This window comes from Chlamydotis macqueenii, chromosome 3, assembly GCF_036417535.1.
Source record: "Chlamydotis macqueenii isolate bChlMac1 chromosome 3, bChlMac1.mat, whole genome shotgun sequence".
Lineage (NCBI taxonomy): Eukaryota > Metazoa > Chordata > Aves > Otidiformes > Otididae > Chlamydotis > Chlamydotis macqueenii.
The window spans coordinates 50,846,259-50,864,913 of NC_141558.1; the positions used below are offsets into that span (position 1 = coordinate 50,846,259).

At 46.6% G+C, this 18,655-nt stretch overlaps 1 protein-coding gene across 5 annotated transcripts in view; it reads right to left on the minus strand.

The window, feature by feature from the left end:
- Nucleotides 1–1,846: 1,846 nt before the first annotated feature.
- The window catches only part of TRAF3IP2 (TRAF3 interacting protein 2), a 29,287-nt gene continuing 12,478 nt past the window's right edge, over nucleotides 1,847–18,655 (minus strand). Inside the window, exons 5-11 of one of the 5 annotated variants that reach the window (XM_086745899.1) lie at nucleotides 17,582–17,659; nucleotides 16,428–16,603; nucleotides 14,942–15,030; nucleotides 13,088–13,156; nucleotides 10,658–10,774; nucleotides 9,452–9,526; nucleotides 1,847–2,450 (exon numbers count right to left, since the gene is read on the minus strand). In XM_086745899.1, coding sequence (XP_086602025.1) covers nucleotides 2,304–2,450; nucleotides 9,452–9,526; nucleotides 10,658–10,774; nucleotides 13,088–13,156; nucleotides 14,942–15,030; nucleotides 16,428–16,603; nucleotides 17,582–17,659 — 751 coding nt within the window. In that variant the 3' untranslated portion in view covers nucleotides 1,847–2,303. Of the gene's footprint in view, nucleotides 2,451–9,450; nucleotides 9,527–10,657; nucleotides 10,775–13,087; nucleotides 13,157–14,941; nucleotides 15,031–16,427; nucleotides 16,604–17,581; nucleotides 17,660–18,655 lie in introns of those variants that run through there. The other 4 variants (XM_086745896.1, XM_086745897.1, XM_086745898.1 and 1 more) reach the window with 4 other exon arrangements.

Sequence of the window (18,655 nt, forward strand, 5' to 3'; positions counted from 1 at the left end):
GCTTAACTGCATTCCCTAGTATGCTGCTTTGCAATGAGCATAATCGAGACAGCCTCATTCCCTACAGATTTCTCTCCTCCAGCTTTATCCAAACTGTGCACCCCGAAAGGCCTCCCAGCCCCCTGCCAGCCCTGACCAGGGGCAGGGTGGCCAGCTGTGACTCCTGTGAGTGCTGGCTGGCCAGCTGCCCACCTCTGGGAAGAGACCTCCGCGGGCCTGAACCTCCCCGCTGCCTCTCCCTCCGCAGCAGGCAGGTTTGGTGCTAGCTCTTTGCTCAGGTAATTATTTCCATGAAACTCGTAGGCACTTCACGTCTTTGAGCTTCTCCCTGTTAAATGTGGTAGAAATCGGCCAAGGGGCTCAGAAGCGATTTGAGACAGACTAGCTCCCAGTGTTAAAACACTTCAGGTATCTTAAAATACCAGAGACGGCCATATTGAGTCGGCAGGTACATCACAGCATTTGGGGACACTTGCACAACCTGGAGGCTGGGCTCAATGCTGTGGGGCACTCCAAGTGACCCTAAATGTCAATGTTTAGGTACCCAGATCCCACCTCTCTTGTCTTCACTTTGTTGACCTTTTAAGGCAGCTTTCTGACGTGATTGTAGGTTTGTCACCATACACTAGAAAGTTATTTTCTTAGTTGGAAGCTAGTTTTTCATTTTGCCACATGGGAAATGGACCTCCCCTCCCCACACGCAAGTAGGTAACAAGAAGTACCGCTACCTAACACAATTTTATTGCGCCTTGTCAGGAAGCTGCCGGCATGGCAGGTATTAGCCTGTTTCGGTTGTTGAGCTTCCCTTTAGAAACCGGAGTTGTCAGAAGCACAGGAAATACCACAATCAAAATTATAAGAGTTGACAACACTGAATACACCCGTCTCGGAGTTTTCTTAAATGGCTGCAGCTCTTTATGCAAAGGCCTGCTAGAGGAAAATCTGAGTATATCTCTGAGTATATGTTGTTTCTCATGAGCACCACAAAGCACGTCCTGTATCAGCACAACACACTGGCACCACCTTCATGGAAAGCTATTTAAATAATTTGGGTGATGTAAAGGGAGTGTCAACTTCTGAGCTAATTCACTTTTTGGACTCCCAAACATGTAATTTTTATAAAGCTGTGTTTGGGTCATTCTGTAACAAATAATAAAGCTGAGGAGGATCTTGGAAAGGGCCTGCGTTGAGCAGGCATGAAGTGCTCTGTGTCAGAGCAGGACATTCTCGTACGACTGCTCTAACGAATAAGGGCTGCAGAATTTTAACTCAACAGGGTCTACTGTTACCTCAGTAAGGTTAAGGCACTTTTAAAAAAAGAACCCTCACCGAAGTCATACTTACATGCTCTGTAAAAAAAAAAATTCAAATTTTAGCAGATGTGATGTTGAGCCTTCCTAGTTGCCAACACCCCGTGGCTCTCCAGCGTCTTTGATTATTTTATTGTTCCATACTGCATACAAGTTTTAGGAGTCAGTGTTATTTCTCTTAACAATCACTGGCTTCCCGAGCGCCAGTTGTCCTTTGACGTGCTCTGTTTTAAATAAGGGCTGAAGAGCAGTAACAAAGCTGAAGGCCTGCTGTAAAAACATTCTGTAGCGTTCCGTGGTACTGACAGCAGACACATAGCCACTCGTTGAGCTCTCCTTTTGTGGACTATTGCTGCAACATGCTGAAGGTGTTAGGGGCCGAGCTCTAAGAAAATGGAACTCCAGAGATTTCAGATCTGAGAGTCCTCTAATTGAAGACAGTGTCTTTATGCAAGACAGGCTAAGGAAAACGTGCGTTACCCAACAGTTACCATTCCTCCGTTGTTCCCAGCAATAATAAAAGCTGACGCAATATATAAGGTTGCTTTACAAAAGGAAAATATATTTAACAGTGCACATACAAATTAACTGTTCGATAATGCTATACAAGGCAGGAATATCTTTGAAGAAACCCTGAGCAAAAAGGAGGATGTAATTTTTATTTTACACTTATTGCAACATTATTTCTGGCATTTGTTTGCTATATCGACTAATAAAGGAATATGTTAAAAACAGATGTGAAAATAAAACTGGGCATTCTTTCCATCTGCAGCTTATTTAAAAATCTAGAGAAAAGAGTTCTGCCCCATCAGCTTCAGAAGTAGATGTTTAACACGGCAGAGAACAAGCTGAGCCTGAGCTACCCAAGACATCCAATTCCTTTAGCAGAAAGAGCGTCTTCTGTCATCAAAAAGAGCCATCTGGAAGAGCGTTGGCTCCCTTCCAGGAACAACCCTTTAACAACTGCTTGTCATGCACTTTAAGCCATAACGTTCATAACGGCACAACCTGGAGCGTTGGTAAAGGTCCTATTGGAGGAGCAACATACTCCTCCTCCCTCAGTAACCGCAGAAGGATGTTCTTCTTATTCTTTGGCCAGTTATAAATGTGCGTGTTCTGCAGCCAGGTAGGCACGTGTTCCTGAAAAACAAGGGGAAAAAAAAAAAGTGAAATCCCATAAATCCTCCTGCATCTGTACCAGAACCTTGCAGATTCCATCTGAGCCTGCCAAGCAAGATTTCATTTTGTCTGTTCTAGGCACTTTCTGTAACAACAAGAAATTTTGATTTGGCTTCAGAGTTGTATTTGGGTTCCTAAATAAATGAACTTGGTGTGATCTCACAGCTTGCCTGTCTCTCTCTCTTTTCTGCCATCATGTTGGCTAATTTCACCACATTTCAAAGGGATTCTGATCTCAGTGACAGGCACCTAAAGGCTTGTGAAAATAAACATTGAGAAGAGAGATGTTTCAGTTCCCCTACCAGGGAAAGGCTGCCACTTAGTAGCAGCTGAAGGATCCACACAATGTGTCCAGCCTTGAGATGAGAATGGATGGGGAAAGGGCAGGACCACAGGAGAGCATTTTTCATCCTGGGTAGCCTTCTCCCCTCTCCCCTTGCACCTTCCTTCACCAAGCGTGGTGCTTCCTGGCCACCTCCTAAGCACGAGGCTGAGGCCGATGCTGAGCTCGAGGAGATGCATCTCCAGATTACCAGGGTCAAGCCTCCAGCACTCCCTGCAATCTGGGAAAGATGCAGCCTTTTACAGGGATTGGCCAGTGCCTATTAACGTAATGAAGTGGTGACCACCATGACCTAGGACAGTGACAGCAGGCTGATGGAGAGGAGCCTGCTCAGACTTCACATTCCCATGTCTCCACAGCCTTGGGAGGTTTCCATATGAATAGCCTGGATGTGTGGGGGTGAAGGGCTATACAACTAAAAGAGGGTCAAAGACTCATCCTTGGCCAAAACCAACTCATGTCCACTGTGGAGATGGAGATTTCTTTTTGGAAAAGTGGTGTTGGAGGCACCAGAACACAACAAAGTGAGACAGCAGGTAAGCAACATGAGCAGTCAGGACATCCAGCACTTGCTCCCTGGGCCTCTTATTTAGCAGGGCAGTATTTTCCCAAGGTGGCCCCTGTGAGGAACAGCACAGTCCCTGTCAAGCCAGTGAAGCTGGTTCCAACAGGGCAGAGCAGAAAAGCTGCTGGTGTGCACTATGGCCCTGGCATCCCACCAGGGGATGCCCTGGCATGAGCAGCACATCTCCGGCCTGCCAGCAAACAACCTAGCTGCAGTCCAAATCTTTCATTCCCAATCCTGCTTCTCAAATTGGCTGTCTCTTCCTGGGCCTGTGTGGCTGTAGGAACCAGGCATCCTCATTTCCACTGCTCAGGGAGCAGTTTGTGTTAATTGACGTGATCACTTTGTTGGATCTACAGGATTTATGTGTAAGAAGGAGGTAAGTGACCTAGGCGGCTGCAGACCCACTACTCTGACCTCACCCAGGCTTCTGAACAAGTGGCTTGGTGAGCAGCAGAGGTATCTACCAGGCCTGGCTTTCTGCTTTCTCCAGTGGCCGAGAAGGCATAGGCTTTGGGGAATGGTCTCCCCAAAGTGGAGGTTTTAAAATGTTGCTTTTCCAGGTGGACACCCCACTGCCCAACAAGGGTAAGATCCCTCAGCATTCACCTTGGTAGGAGCACGAACAAGATTTCTTGCCTCCACCTGCCAGGTCTGTTTTTGCATAGGAATGGATTTTAATCTTTGTGAACTTTACTCCTTTGACAAAGGTGTTTGAAATTGGCCAAGAGATTCAAATGTTACTGGGAGAAAGAAAGATAACTATGTTTGCGTGCACGTGCACACCCTTATTACTTAAAATTTGTTTCTTTACCAAACCTTGTTCAGAGCTATAAAAGGAAATACGATGAAATACAGCAAGAGTTTACCAAATGAACCCTCTCTCTGATAAGAAACTACATTTTTTTGAGGAAGAAAATGCAGTAGACGTAGTCAGTCTGGACCTCAGTAAAGCATTTGATATATGTCCACATGGGAAATCATTAGTTAAGCTTGAAAAGATGGAAATTAGTGTGAGGAATGTATGGTAGGTAAGAAACCAGCACGTGGGGATATAATGAGAGATGCTATACATCCAGAGACGGGCGCTGCGCCTTTCTTCCAAAACCGCTCCTGCGGCCAATTTATTTCATGTCCTCCCTAATGAACTCGGTACAAAAAGCACCTGCACTCTGATCAACTCCGGCAATAATTTGAACTTGAGGGAGGTGTGTAGGGGTAAAGTTGTAGCTGTAGCCCCTATTTTGATCCAGAAGGAGGGCAGAGAAAGTGAGAAGGAGACTTTTCCTTGCCATGCGACGCCGGCTGTCATTGCGGGTGGGAGTAATGGGAAAATGGTTACTGCCCTTTTAATTATTTTTTATTCAGCTATGTATCTGTAAGCTGAGAGGAAATTCTCTCTACGCCATAGAGAGAGTATTTAATAACTTTGAGGGTCAAACTGGTAGGAATAGGGCAGAGCGTATTGGCACAGAGGGCAGGGCTGTGCGTTCAGGGCCATGTCGGCAGAGCATGGTTTGAGCTCTCCTGGCTGCCCTGGCACCAGCCCTGCTCACTTCACCCCTCCGACTGCCTCCGCTCTGCCAGAGGGAGCCTCCAGCATGGGGCAAGCATGGCTTAATGCTTTGGTCATCAAGTGACCACATGAGGAGGACACATTTCTGCAGACTGGCTAGATGGAAGCCTTGAACAAGCAAGACCTAGGTTTTCTTTAGCAGCATATGATGGAAATACCAGTTCCACCTTAACTGCGTGTTGTGCTTTTTCCCCTCATTATTCAATTTCCTAATGAAGACTCTTCAGATCACACAGAACCCTTCCTGTTGGAGGTCAACTGACTTTCACATACCAGCAGTGCTTTACGATGTGCTTCGTGTGAGATTAACTCATCTAATAGCCATGTCCCCAGATTAAACCTTCCAAACCTTGCTTCCCTGCTCTTTCCCATTGCCAGCTACAGTAGTACTTAAACATGTAAAGGGAAGTATAAAAAAGACAAAATGAAAAGTAATTTGCCCACCGACATCATCCAATTATACATATACCTGGTGATTTTCAGGTACCTCACCTCCTCTGACTGCCCACAGACTTCATTACTGCAACTTGTTCAGGCTCTGGTGCTCTCTTTCCACCCATGATGTCCTCGGTTACATTATCATTAACTAGTTAGATGCAGGTAGATGATGTACCAAAGAAATGTGTGAAGGAAGAGAGCAAAGCGTAACGGCTGTAGAAAATGCTGATCTGCATAATTTAGATGAGAAAGGCACCTCTGGAAGAACCGAAGGGTGATGTGCACTGCAGAGAAGGGCAGGAAGGCTGCCTGGAGCCTGATGCTTTGACAAGAACAGCTGAATAAACCAACCCTGGTGTCGTAGTTCAGCCCCGATCAGGACCAGACTACGCAGTCTGTCTCTCGCTCCCCCCACCCTCCGAGAGAATAGGGGGAGATGATATAAGAAAAACGGCTCAAGGTTTGAGATAAGGACGGGGAGAAATCCTTAAAGTTACCGTCACGGGCAAAACAGACTCGACTTGGGGAAAACCATTTATTTCTAAAATTAGCAGGAGAATGAGACAGGGAACAAGATAACCTCCCCCCACCCCTCCCTCTTCCCGGGCTTAACATTATCTCTACTACCTTCCCCTCCCGAGCGGCACGGGGTGGGGGGGAAGGGCATGGGGGTTGCGGTCAGTTCATCACGCGTTGTTTTACACCGCTGTATCATCATCAGGGGAAGAACTCCTCACATTCCTCCTCTGCTCCAGCGTGGGGTCCCTCCCACGGGCCACAGTCCTTCGTGAAACTGCTCCAGCGTGGGTCATCTCTTCCACGGGCTGCAGTCCCTCTAGAACAGCTGTCCCAGCGGGCCCTCCACGGGCCACAGCCTCCTTCAGGCCTCCACCTGCTCCAGCGTGGGGTCCTCCACGGGCTGCAGGTGGATCTCTGCCCCTCCGTGGACCTCCATGGGCTGCAGGGGGACAACCCGCTCCACCATGGTCGTCACCACGAGTTGCAGAGGAATCTTGGCCAGGAGCCATGTTACTCCTCCCCCTCCTTCTTCACTGATGTTGGCGTCTGCAGCCGTTCCTCACAACAGGCTGGCAGACGTCTCTCAGCATCCTTTTTACATCTTATTCACTTCTCATCTCCTCTCCACTTCTTGCAGCCAGGCCGGACCGAGTTGGGCCCAGTCGGCTGCCCGGCGGGAGGCCAGAGGGTGAGGTCTGCAAGGCCCATGAGGCCTGCGCCTCCCCCTCTCTGCCCCCCGCTCAGCTTCTTCACATCTTCTCTCCCTTTTTTTCCTGTTTTCCCCTACTTAAATACGTTATCGCAGAGGCGTTATCACGGGACACTCTGCTACCAATTGGCTTGGCCTTGGCCAGCAGCGGGTCCGCCCTAGGCCCGGCCGAGTCCACTGAACAAAGGGGAGCAACTTCTAGCAGTTTCCTACAGAAGCTACCACCTTAGGCCCCCCCTCACTAACAAAACCAGAACACCTGGAAATTCCTTATAGATGACTATCTGAGAGAGCCGCTGCTATATGCTAAATAGTCTTTTGATTCAGGCAAAATTAACCTGAGTTTATCGGTTTTGTGTCTGCCTCAAGGCCCAAAGGCAGCTTTAGCTGCTGGACCACTTCTCTCTGCAATCCTTGAGGTGCCAAGCGGCTGCAGGTTGTATGGTCTGGTTGCATGGCAGGCACTCAAGGAGTCCTCAAAATTAGGAGCAGTCCTGCCCTTTCCCCCCAGATGAAGCTGCAAAGACTGAATGAAAATGATGACCGGTTCCCTGCCTCTGGTCTGCCATTTCCCAGCTTTTCACGCTTAAGGTAAGTACCAGACTGAGAATATTCAGAAAGGCAGCTGAATGACATGAAATACCAGAGGTACCATTCATTCCAAAGGACCTCACGTATTTTACAAACCCAGTGACATGTTTTCAAATTTTTGAGCTCATATTAAGTCAGTGCCTAAATAAAGATCTTGATCACACTCAAACCCACAACTGCTGTGGGACTTCACGGCCCTACAGTCCTTGGTAATATTGTGTAAATCTTGACTTATGTTCCTGTCGTGGTTTTGTTAGTGAGGGGGGGCCTAAGGTGGCAGCTTCTGTAGGAAACTGCTAGAAGTCGCTCCCCTTTGTTCAGGGGACTTGGCCAGGCCTAGGGTGGACCCACTGCTGGCCAAGACCAAGCCGATTGGTAGCAGAATGTCCCGTGATAACGTCTCTGCGATAACATATTTAAGAAGGGGAAAACAGGAAAAAAAGACAGAGGAAAGAAGATGTGAACAAGCTGAGTGGGGGCAGAGGCGCAGAGGGGGAGGCGCAGGCCTCATGGGCCTTGCAGGCCTCACCCTCTGGCCTCTCGCCACGCAGCCGACTGGGCCCGACTCGGTCCAGCCCGGCTGCAAGAAGTGGAGAGGAGATGAGAAGTGAATAAGATGTAAAAAAGATCCTGAGAGACATCTACCAGCCTGTTGTGAGGAACGGCTGCAGACGCCAAGGTCAGTTCAGAAGTGAGGGGGAGGAGTAATGCGGCTCCTGGCCAAGATTCCCCTGCAGCCTGTGGTGACGACCATGGTGGAGCAGGTTGTCCCCCTGCAGCCCATGGAGGTCCACGGAGGAGCAGAGATCCACTTGGAGCCCGTGAAGGACCCCACACCGGGGAAGGTGGATGCCTGAAGGCGGCTGTGGCCCGTGGAGGGCCCGCTGGGACAACTGTTCTGAAGGGACTGAACTCCGTGGAAGAGATGACCCACGCCGGAGCAGTTCCACAAAGGACTGTGGCGTAGGGGTGGGACCCCACAACGGAGCAGGGGAGGAATGTGAGGAGTTCTTCCCCCAACCGTGAAGCAGCGGCGTGAAACAACATGTGATAAACTGACCGCAACCCCCATTCCCTCTTCCCCCTGTGCCGCTCGGGAGGGGAAGGTAGTAGAGATAATGTTAAGCTCGGGAAGAGGGAGGGGTGAGGGGAGGTTATCTTGTTCTCTGTCTCATTATCCTGTTCTTTGTAGTAATAAATGAATAGTTTTCCCCAAGTCGAGTCTGTTTTGCCTGTGACGGTAACTTTAAGGATTTCTCCCTGTCCTTATCTCAAACCTCGAGCCGTTTTTCCTTATATTTTCTCTCCCTGTTCTCTCGGAAGGTGGGGGGAGTGGGAGAGAGACTGCGTGGTCTGGTCCTGATCAGGGCTGAACTACGACAGTTCCAAAATTTGGGCACCCAAATAAATACAAAGAATCTTTTCCAAAATGCAGCTGTACCTAGGGGTAACACGACAGCTACCCGAAAGTGCACACAGCATTTAGCGATGAAAAGCAAACACGAATCCAATATATCTGTTATAAGTTTGGGGAAGAATGCAATTTCTCAACTATAACTGAAGCCGTTTAACTTTTCTGGCCTTGTAAAAATCCAAGAGATTCTCTCAGAGTGAGGAAGAAGGGTATGGGAATCTGTTGCATAACTTATTTCTTATTCTCAAATGAATCTTCAAAACCAATAAGGAGGCCAGATGAAATTACAAGTCCTAAAAAACCTTACAGTTTGCCTTTGATGGGCCTATCAAAGTTCAAGCAATGGCCTAGTACTTTAATACTTATCATCCTCTTTATTTTTATATCGTCAACCCACCCTCTTCCAGATCCTCACTTCATATCAGCCATAAATCTCTCCCATCTCACTCATCAGCATTGCATCTGGATTAAATTATAAAAGGGTTAACATAAAAAACATGCTTGCTGGATAGATTGTCTCTCTCCATTTAAATTCTTCCAGTGCTCAAGACAGTTTAAGTTTTAGTTGTGTTTCATCATCAGAAATACATTTACGCACTGATTTATTTTGCGGATGAAATGTTTTTTATTTTTATGTACAAGAAGCTATAAACTTTTCATGTAAAATGTAGCTTCGGAATATTGCTAGTGGGATATTAAGAACCAAGAAATCGAGGGTTTGGGTTTTAAGATTTCCTCTGGTGCACTCTGATCAAAATAATATGTGCTTAATCATGGGACAAGTATATATGCATGTGTGTACATTACCTTTTTGGCATTTGGAAAAAGCACAGGGATGAATCTGAAGTTCATACTTCCTTGTTGTATAAACTCAATCTGCATCTAGAAGAGAACAAATTGCCAGATTTATTGTAACGGCACGTTAGTTTTTCTTCACATGCATATGAATTCTCTGTGTAAAAACATTTGTTGCTTACTTAAACTGCTTTTCTGTTAACTGAATTGATCTATTGCTGGTGAACTCGGTATCGTTTTGTTTGGCCACTTAATCTGATTCTTCATTACTACAGAAAGGATACAGGAAAGATCTGTCAACATTTCTTGATTATTTAGTTCTGTGGTGTGAAATAGTTGTGGTTTTAGCTGAGTTGCAATCTCATGATTTCTATCGAGAACCGACGAATTTTGACTTAACGAAGGAGGCCTTTGTTCAGTCTCCAAGAGGGAGAAAGATTTCAGCTGGAGGCCAGCTCCATGTCCAAGCTGGGACCCAGCTGGTTCCCTGTGTCCCCAGACACAGACATCCTGGGGGTGGTAAGGACAGCAAAGCACTGCTGAGAACTCATCTGTTGGTGTCAGCGTCTGAGAAGTCTGACTGCAGGATCAGACTGGGGAATCCGATGGGTTATAGGGTGAGAAAAGCAGCAAACTGAGGGAGAAAGGATGAGTTTCACGGCTCTCTGGGCCCTTCTGGGATAAATCTCCGTCCTGTGACAGACGTTGGGCGTCTGTGACCCGCGCCGGCCCCCTGCCACCCTGCCTCCCCCAAGAGCCCCCCTTAGCAGCTCTGGCCTTCGCTTTGCAATTCCACCTTTCAGCCAGCTTTATTGCTGCCCGAAAAAAGACCTCAGTTACCGGACGGCCGAAGCGATAGGGGCTGGTTTACAGGGAGGAAGGTCAGGCAGCGTTAGATAAGATCGTGCTCAGGGCCATACGCTAGGCCAACATGGGCTCGAGAAGGTGAGGGAAGGAAAAAACATGGAACGATAAAGAATATAGAGGAATAAGATGAGCACGTTTAATAAGATTTTTTTTTCTTCCTTGAACCTCTTAGCAGATGTTAATGAGCATACGGAGCTGATGAGAGGGAGGATTAATGAATTCCAAAGGGGGGTGTTTAACTATGGGGATTAGTGAAAACAAAGCAAAGAACCTGCCATTTGGAGAGAGATTTGTCTTTTGAGAAGAAGAGACGGAGTCTTTGTAAAACAGCAAATGCACATCCTTGCTTACCATCCTGTGGATGTATTTAGTATGTAAGCCGTGTTCATCCCTGTCCAGCTGGGATTCAGCCCCTTCCACATCCTGTTTGTATTTTGGACTGATTGCTATGATTATCATCACCGTCTTCTGTTAGGGAGAAAAGCACTTTTATGAAACTGGGAAATGCAGCGTGTTTGGTAGAGGCAGATCGGAAATGTGCCAGTTTGTGTTTTAAGTGATCTTTATGTTCTTGGCAAACACAAGAGGATCTCATTCATTCTGGCAGGAAGTACAGGAGGACTCGTACGCTCGTTCTCCTCATTATTTCTCGAGATCTCATAGTATAGAAAATCTAAATGTCAAGAGATATATTAGCAGCTACCAGTTTACAGTTGGAATCCCTGTATTACAGAGCTACTTTTTATCGGTGTAGTGTGTCTATGTACATACACAGAAGAGTTTTATCTTCAAATTCAGACCTAAATGTTTTCCGACAGCTTGTGTAAAAGTGCATCTATTTAACTGTCTATGGCTTTTTATACACCAAGCCACTAAAGGCAGTTGCCTACGGAAGCTACATCCAGGGCTCTTGGCAATGGAAGCGACAACTTTTCTTGCTGATCTTAGCAGTGAGGTGTGCAGAGAGGTGGCTGTGCAGAGAGGTGGGCTTTTGGGGACGGCCTGGGCAGGTTCAGGGGTACCTAGCAGTTCTGTCCCGCCTCGCCGCAATGGGCTGAAGGCAATGCTCCTCGCCTTGCCGGGACAGCCCGGATCCTGCCTCTGACCTGTTTAATCCCAGGCCCCCACCGGGCTCAGGTTTCCACAGAGGGGCCATCCTTCATATCGGGGAAACGTCTCCCCTCCCTAATGGTGGGCCAGTGAAGAGGCTCAGCAGATGAAAGCCTCCTACTTATGTTTACCTAGCGCCTGTCTTTTATCCGCGCCACATCAGGCTGTGTAAGGCTTCCAAGTCTGTGGCTCATAGTCAGCCTGGCACCTAATTTACTCTTTCCTCCTGTTCAATATCAAGGAAATTTGCCCCACCACAGGGTCAAATACGGTAAGGAGCCATTATCCCTTACACTGCCTTAACATACTCCAGAATTACTTTTGCTTGTGCCTGACATGCATCTAAGCACTTACAGATGTTGAGGGTTTGCAGAGACATGCCTGGTTGCGCACATCCCCCTGCTTGTGTCCAAGCAGTCCCTTCTTCCTCACAAGTGCAGAGGTTTTGAAGTTAGAAACTGCCTCTGCAGTCAATGGAGGAAAAAGGGCATTTCCAGGGCGGGCAGTCAGAGAAGGATCCTCACGTGGAGGAGGGGAATTGGTCTCCGCACATACTGGTCTCTCCTACTGATAGCACACAAGTCCCAGGGGAGATCTGCCAGTTTGTATTTTAAATGATAATGATGTTCTTGGCAAAAGCAAATTCACCCTGGCTTTTAGTTTCAATACCTCCATTACGCGTGGTGAGCCCAAGCCTAATTTGTCCTGATGACAGCCCCAAAATGCATGACTGCACTGGCTCTGCACACAGTAGTACTGTGCCTGCGCAGTAGTGCGCTACAGCGAAGGTGTTCTGCTGGGCACATTTAGGAAACCTCTGTCAGGTGGTTGAGCTTCCTTGCTAAAATCAGGGAGAGCCCACCACTTTGTTATCTTGTTCCCAAGCCTTGGAGACCTGCCCAGGGTGAGCCAGAGGCCCAGTGGCTGCCCAGCAAGGCACAAATCAAGGGAAGCCACCCCATGATGGCATACGTTTCTGGTGAAAGAATCACCAGTTTCTGTCCAGCTGTGCTGGTATAATGGGAACCGCTCTGCTTGATCCTAAAGGAGACGTGCACCCACTGCTCCTCTGAACTTCAAAGGAAGTTGCTGCTGCACTGGGTCTGTACTGGCACCAATATGAATCTCTATTTTATTGCTCAGCTAGATACAAAGTGATGAGAGCAATTCTGTTATATGACTAACAGAATACCAATGTCCAGTTCACATATATGATGGATTATCCAGAAGAACCCTTCAGTGTTTTACATAGCAACATAAAAGCTACAGGTGCGAAGCCAGATGAGCGTTAGCCACTGCTATGCAGCCTGGGATGAAATACAGCTATCGTTTTAACCAAGCATAGCTAAAACTCACTATTTAAAAATGCAATTGAGGAACAACTTGTCCAATGGCAGCTTCAGGCTGAATGTAACAGCCAGCATTGGAATTTGGCAGGAATGCCAGGATTAGCACTTCATTTCTTTAAAAAAGAGCTTTGGGACCATAAGATGCAGAAGTGAGTGAGATTTGCCTATGCTCTCGCTGCAAGACCTCTGCCATTTCTGCAGGGGCAGGGAAGGCAATAGTAGGGTCTTGCATTTTGATTCTGCTCCTGTTGCTATTAGAATAATTCAGCCATTTTCCTCAGGTCACCTCTGCCGTGAAAAAGGTTAAATTGCCTTTACATACATCACCTAGGTAGCGCTCCATCCACTTAATGATGTCAATGCCTCGCACCGTGTCCTCAAATATATCAATCTGCAAGAGAATGAAAGTCTGTGGTGAGCATCCTTTTGCTTGTCCTCCCATTTGGGGCCAAAGAAAAGGCACCTGCTCCTTTCTCTAGTTTCTAATATGCCTGCCTAGTGCCCTTAGGAAAGAAATGTCACACACGCACATATGTGCATGCACAACTTCTCTCCTTTCCCTGCTGTCCAGAGTCAAGCTGGATGGGCACCCCAGGCAGCTGGAGGGGGGCTGCCACAGGCACATGGTCAGCCGGCCACCGCACCACCACCCTGCCCTAACAGCTCCAAACTCCCAGGCATTTTTTGCTTATTGGAACAAGAAACAACCACTGATGGTGAGTGTTAGATATTCAACATTTGTAAACAGGCTTTTTTGCCTCTCTAAACACCTTGAGAAGGTGGACGGCTGCCCACCTTCTCTATCTGTATAGCTGCACATGTCCGCTATTTTCTGGCTGCAAGGGTATATACTGACTGTCACGTTTTAGCTTATCCAACTACATTTTCAGAGTGTGTGGTGGAAAGTCAGACGGGTCACTGATACTGGATGCAGTAACCCAGACTTCAGTGGCAGTGGAGAGGTGGAGGACTTCACAGGACCGAATACGACCAACACTGCTCAGTTCCCTGCATGCTCAGTAAGCCCAGAAACTGGCAATCGATGGCCGTAACCAGCAGAGTAAATATTAACATCTCCAGAAGAGTCATGTTCTGCTCTCAAGTCTTTCTTCTTCCCTTTTTGAAAGTAAAGAGCATATTTGCCTCCCTGCGTTGGGGCCGTTTTGCTGTATGTATTGTTCTGCAGCATGCTCCAAGAATTGTATGTCCAGCAAAGATGCTATTAATAAGCCTTCTACTCCGTACCTTCATGGTACCCAGAGCTTTCTTGTGAATTGGTCATAGTACAGAACTGCTAGAGGGAAGTATAATTGCACTCTCTGGAAAAAAACCCTCGATTCATGAAAATAAATAAGCGTGCGCAAAGCCCCCCACTGAGTCTCATTCAGTTTAATGATAGCCACTTGCTTAAATGCTTTCCTGAACTGAAGCCAAAGAGTGAAGGTTCAGGGGTCAGGTAGCATATGCACTTGAAATAAGAAAATATGAATCAAGATTTTGATGAATCCTAGAGCCTCTGTGGATGGTTCCCTTAGAAAGGGCCGTTATAAAGCAAAATCACAAGAACTTAAATGAAAATCTGGATGGCTTATGGGATTAGACAGTAGGACACAGATCTTTTCAGGCTGGTGATTTTAGAACCCCTTTTAAAAGTATTACAAAGCAAATGAAACCATGAGAGGGGCTGTTTCATTAAGCTGTGTAAAATACACTGATTTTAGATCATTTTTTAGCAGAAAGGTATTCACATCTGAAGAACCAATGACGTAATAGCATTGCAGAAAAAAAAAAGCTAGGATGGGATGAATGTAAAAATTGACCTTTTAAAATATTGATATTACAGATCAAATAAGAGACAATGTTAATGGAATAGCTCACAAAACCTCATACTATTGCCCATCTGGTATCTAGTGTCACTAAATGGAATTTTCCAAGGTCATTATTAAATTTTAAAGCATAAAATTCAGTTAAAATATGAACAAACGAAAAGGCAAATCATTAAGTTACAACTTTTAAAGCCAAGGCCAGTTCATTCTATTTGTATCTTCTTTAACCTACAAAATGCAATGATAAACAGAAAAACATAGACATGGCCCGTGTATTGCCTCTGCTTTTTTAAAAAAATGTCTCTTTGCTCCCCTGGTTGAAACTCATTTTCTCCGGAAGGAATACTCACAGCAGTTTGAAATCCATTTACAAGCAGGAAGTTCACAAATTTCATAACCTCCACCGCTGTGTCCACCGAATAGGTTATAAAGACCTTGCCTAGGAGAGAGAGCCCGTATGAATATGCAGTGCAGTATAATACACTGTTCGGAGGGTGAGACACTCACAACCCTCCTTTTCCACTGTGCTGCGGGTTCTGCCCACCTGCGTCCCTTCAGATTATCAACAAAATGGATGTGGGATAGCGCAGTGGCTTGGTGTTGAACTCAACTCCCTGCATCCAAAAACCTTGGTCTCGATTTGCGCCTCTGTGGGAGCTGGAGAGGGTAACATCACTCTGCTGCTCGCCCTGCCAGAGCTGCTTCTTCCCCAGCCCTTTGGCACACGTGAGGTTGGGCCCTCAGCCGGAGCTGGTGCCACCGGCACCGGCTGCCACCGGCACAGCTTTCCCCAAGACCTCACTGAGAGCAGGAGAAGCCCTGACGCATGCCACACAGCCTCACCGTATAGCAGCCTTAACCCCTGTGTGGGCAGGACAGGCAGCTGATGACAGCAATGCCTTCAGCTGCCCTTGCTGTCACTGAAGTAGTTTTCTTACTCATTAAAGAACCATGGATTTGCAGGCTGGGGTAAACCAGCTGGCTAGTCTAATCCAGCTGTGCGCGTATCACAAATGACACAATTTTATCCAGTAATTCCTGTATCTAGGACACACTGACTGATAAAGCAGGGTTTATCCACGAGCGGTATCTGGTGCCATAACTCACTCCTGCAGGCTGGAGAGATCCAACTCTCTGGATTTGAAAGGTGATGGGCAAAATAAAGAATAAAGGAAAAATCAAAACCGCAGGGTCCTTAGCAATGGTAGATCTCACCTGCTAGCCAGCATGGTATTAAGGAGGAAGCCAGTTTTCTAAAACGTGACTTTCCCATAAAAGTTGGAGAGTGAAAGCATTTCAGGGGCCGGCGGCAGGGGATGCACCTCAGCCCGCGCCTGTGCCACCCTCACCCTCCGCCTGTGCCACCCTCAGCCCTCAGTGTGGGCTCCTGGCCCAAAGTCCTCTCCGCTCACCAGGCCAGGGAGAAACTGAGGTCAAGACCAACATTGTTGTCTGGTTTGGGACAGGCAGAAACACTTTAACCCTAGGGCTTTGTTTGTTATTAATCTTTTACTGTAAGCTTCAGTGCCTCCTGCCTCAAAGGGACATCCTATTTAGCAAGAAGCCATGAAAGCAATCTAAATGGTATTTAATTTTTGTAAACAAAATAACAAGCAATTAATGACAATTATGTTTTCAGGATTCAGGGGGATAATTCCATCCCGCCAAACACAAACGCTCACATCCTACAGATGTGATGACACTCATTCTCTTTTCTTGTTGTCTTTGTTGTCTTAATGTTGTTCCCCCTGCCTTCTGCCCCCCAGAGCTTTCCCACCTAAAGCTGTCAGGCTGCGCTGTAAAATCTTGGGCAGAACAAATTGGCTAACCACTTACGCAACTCCTCCGGCAAATTGCTGGTTCTCAGAGTTCCCTTGGCTGCAGGGTTACTGAGAGGTCTCGGGACAGCAGCCGGAGATGGAAAATTGTCAGAAGCACAACAGCACGCTTCATCCGGGCCACATACCTTGAGGGGCAGCTGGACATTAGGTAGCTGGTTGTGTAACTGGTTTCTACAAAGAAAAGCAAGTGAGGATTTAAAAAAATATTTATTTTCAGGCAAAATTATTATTTTTTTCTTTAATAACACACTAAAAACTTTATGTGTTTATTAGCTAAGAAAACTTCTTGTAGAAATGCTTGGCTCAGCATTTCCACTTAGTTGTTACAGCATCTTTTGCACGGATACCTCGGTGACAGTCTACCACAAGATGCAGTTCACTGCAGAAGCAACGTTAGCCACAGGAAGTAAATGCACCTCGTAGCTGAAAGCCGTGGAGTTTGCAATTACCGGAAGCAAAGGCCATTTCTGTGTGAGAAATCGTGCCGTGCCGTGGACGTTGTTAGGCGTGTACGGGAGTGGGGCGGCACTTGGGTGACCTCGTCCCATTTTGTAAAGGGTCCTTCATTACACTTTCAGGAGGCACAGTGCGAGGTGGGAAGTGGGAAAAATGGGGGTTCAGGGCACCCCACCTCCAGTTCTGGCACAGCTTGGAGGGTTTCTGGTTTGGGACAGAACCCAAAAGTTTTGCTAAAGGTAACAAGGGTAATTTCTTGACCAGCAACAGTGGACCCAACAAGGGTTTCTCATGTCAGGGATCCGTGCTCCAGACCTTGCCTAACGTCTGCTCCACTGTAACAAACAGAGAGAAAGGGGTGATTTTAGTGAGCTTAGCAGTTCTTGTCCTACTTTGGCTTCACAGTTGAAGTCAATAGGAAGGGGAATCCACACAGATTTTTATGTGAGGTGTGCTTTGAATCCGCTGGATTGAATCTGTTGGATGAGTGTTAGGTTTCTCCGAGAGCTTTTCCCCACAGAGCAGTGATGTTTAGTCAATCAAGCCCACTCTCTTTTTTTCCTTTGCCTTCCTTAAATGAATGATGACAGGCTGGTCACAGCATGTTTTCTGTTGTCACATTAAGATTTGGTTTATTCATTTTGGTACAGATGTTTTCTGTTACAAAACACTCTATAGGCAGATATTACCAACATATAACTGCCGTTCCTGGAATCAGCATGCGAACACCAGCAACGCAGCCGCGGGACGGACCCCACGTATTCTGGATTTCTTTTAGCAGAAGAAAGTACAAAGGAAAGCAACACACACCTCTTCAACAGCCACAAAAATCTACCCTGTGGCTAATTTACAGATCTTCCCAAAACTTCATCTTATCTAACAAATGCACCAAAAATTAGGCCTTTGGTTTTCAATTTTACTACTGCAAAGGGTAGCCACTATTCCTCAATATTTTTACATTTTTATGCAAACTCTTCAGTGCAGTTAGCTCCACTGCAGGTACTGCCATATCTTACTGTCACTTTTCTGTCACAGCCCCTAACTTTTCACAGGCCAGAGCAGTGCGGTATTTCGGTCGCCCGTCCTGCCTGTCCTCCCAGTTTTCTTCCAAGACCACATCACGTAAGTGAACATTTTCAAACACAGATGCCTGTAAGTTTGGCACCTCTAAAGTTATTGTGGCTCCTAAATAAAAATGGTCTGCTTTTCAGATGTCCTCAATACCTGAAACTTCAATTTGACTTCAGGTGGCTGAGTATGGAGAAAACCCTGCATGGACAGTATTTCCCATATGTTGATGATGTACTTATAGGGAGGGAGAGATAAGTCCTGCTAAATTAATATTTGAAAAACAGTCAGAAAGCCCCAGATGGGAAGTGCTAGATATGGGGTGTTTTATTACTACATGAGAAATCACAGAAAAGGCTGCAAACTGCAATGTAGAGATATATCAGTCACGGACAAGATTTTCTCCGTTTTTCTCTGCGCTACAGAAGAGGTAAGAAGGAAATCACTGCAAGTCAATGATTGAGGCGTCCCAGGCTGGTACACTGTAAAGCTGGAGACTGCAGTGAGCCACCAAATTGACCTTTGCTCTCAAGCAGGAGAGCTCTAATGTTTCAGCTGAGATATTTTTCAACCTCTCATCCCTTTAACCTTCAAGCGTTTATCTTCCTTAATGCATGCATTTCAGGGTGCTCTGTAACAACATATCAGGTATCCGGCTTTGAAGTTCTCTAGGGTAAGGTCAGGCCCCTGCTGGGTGTA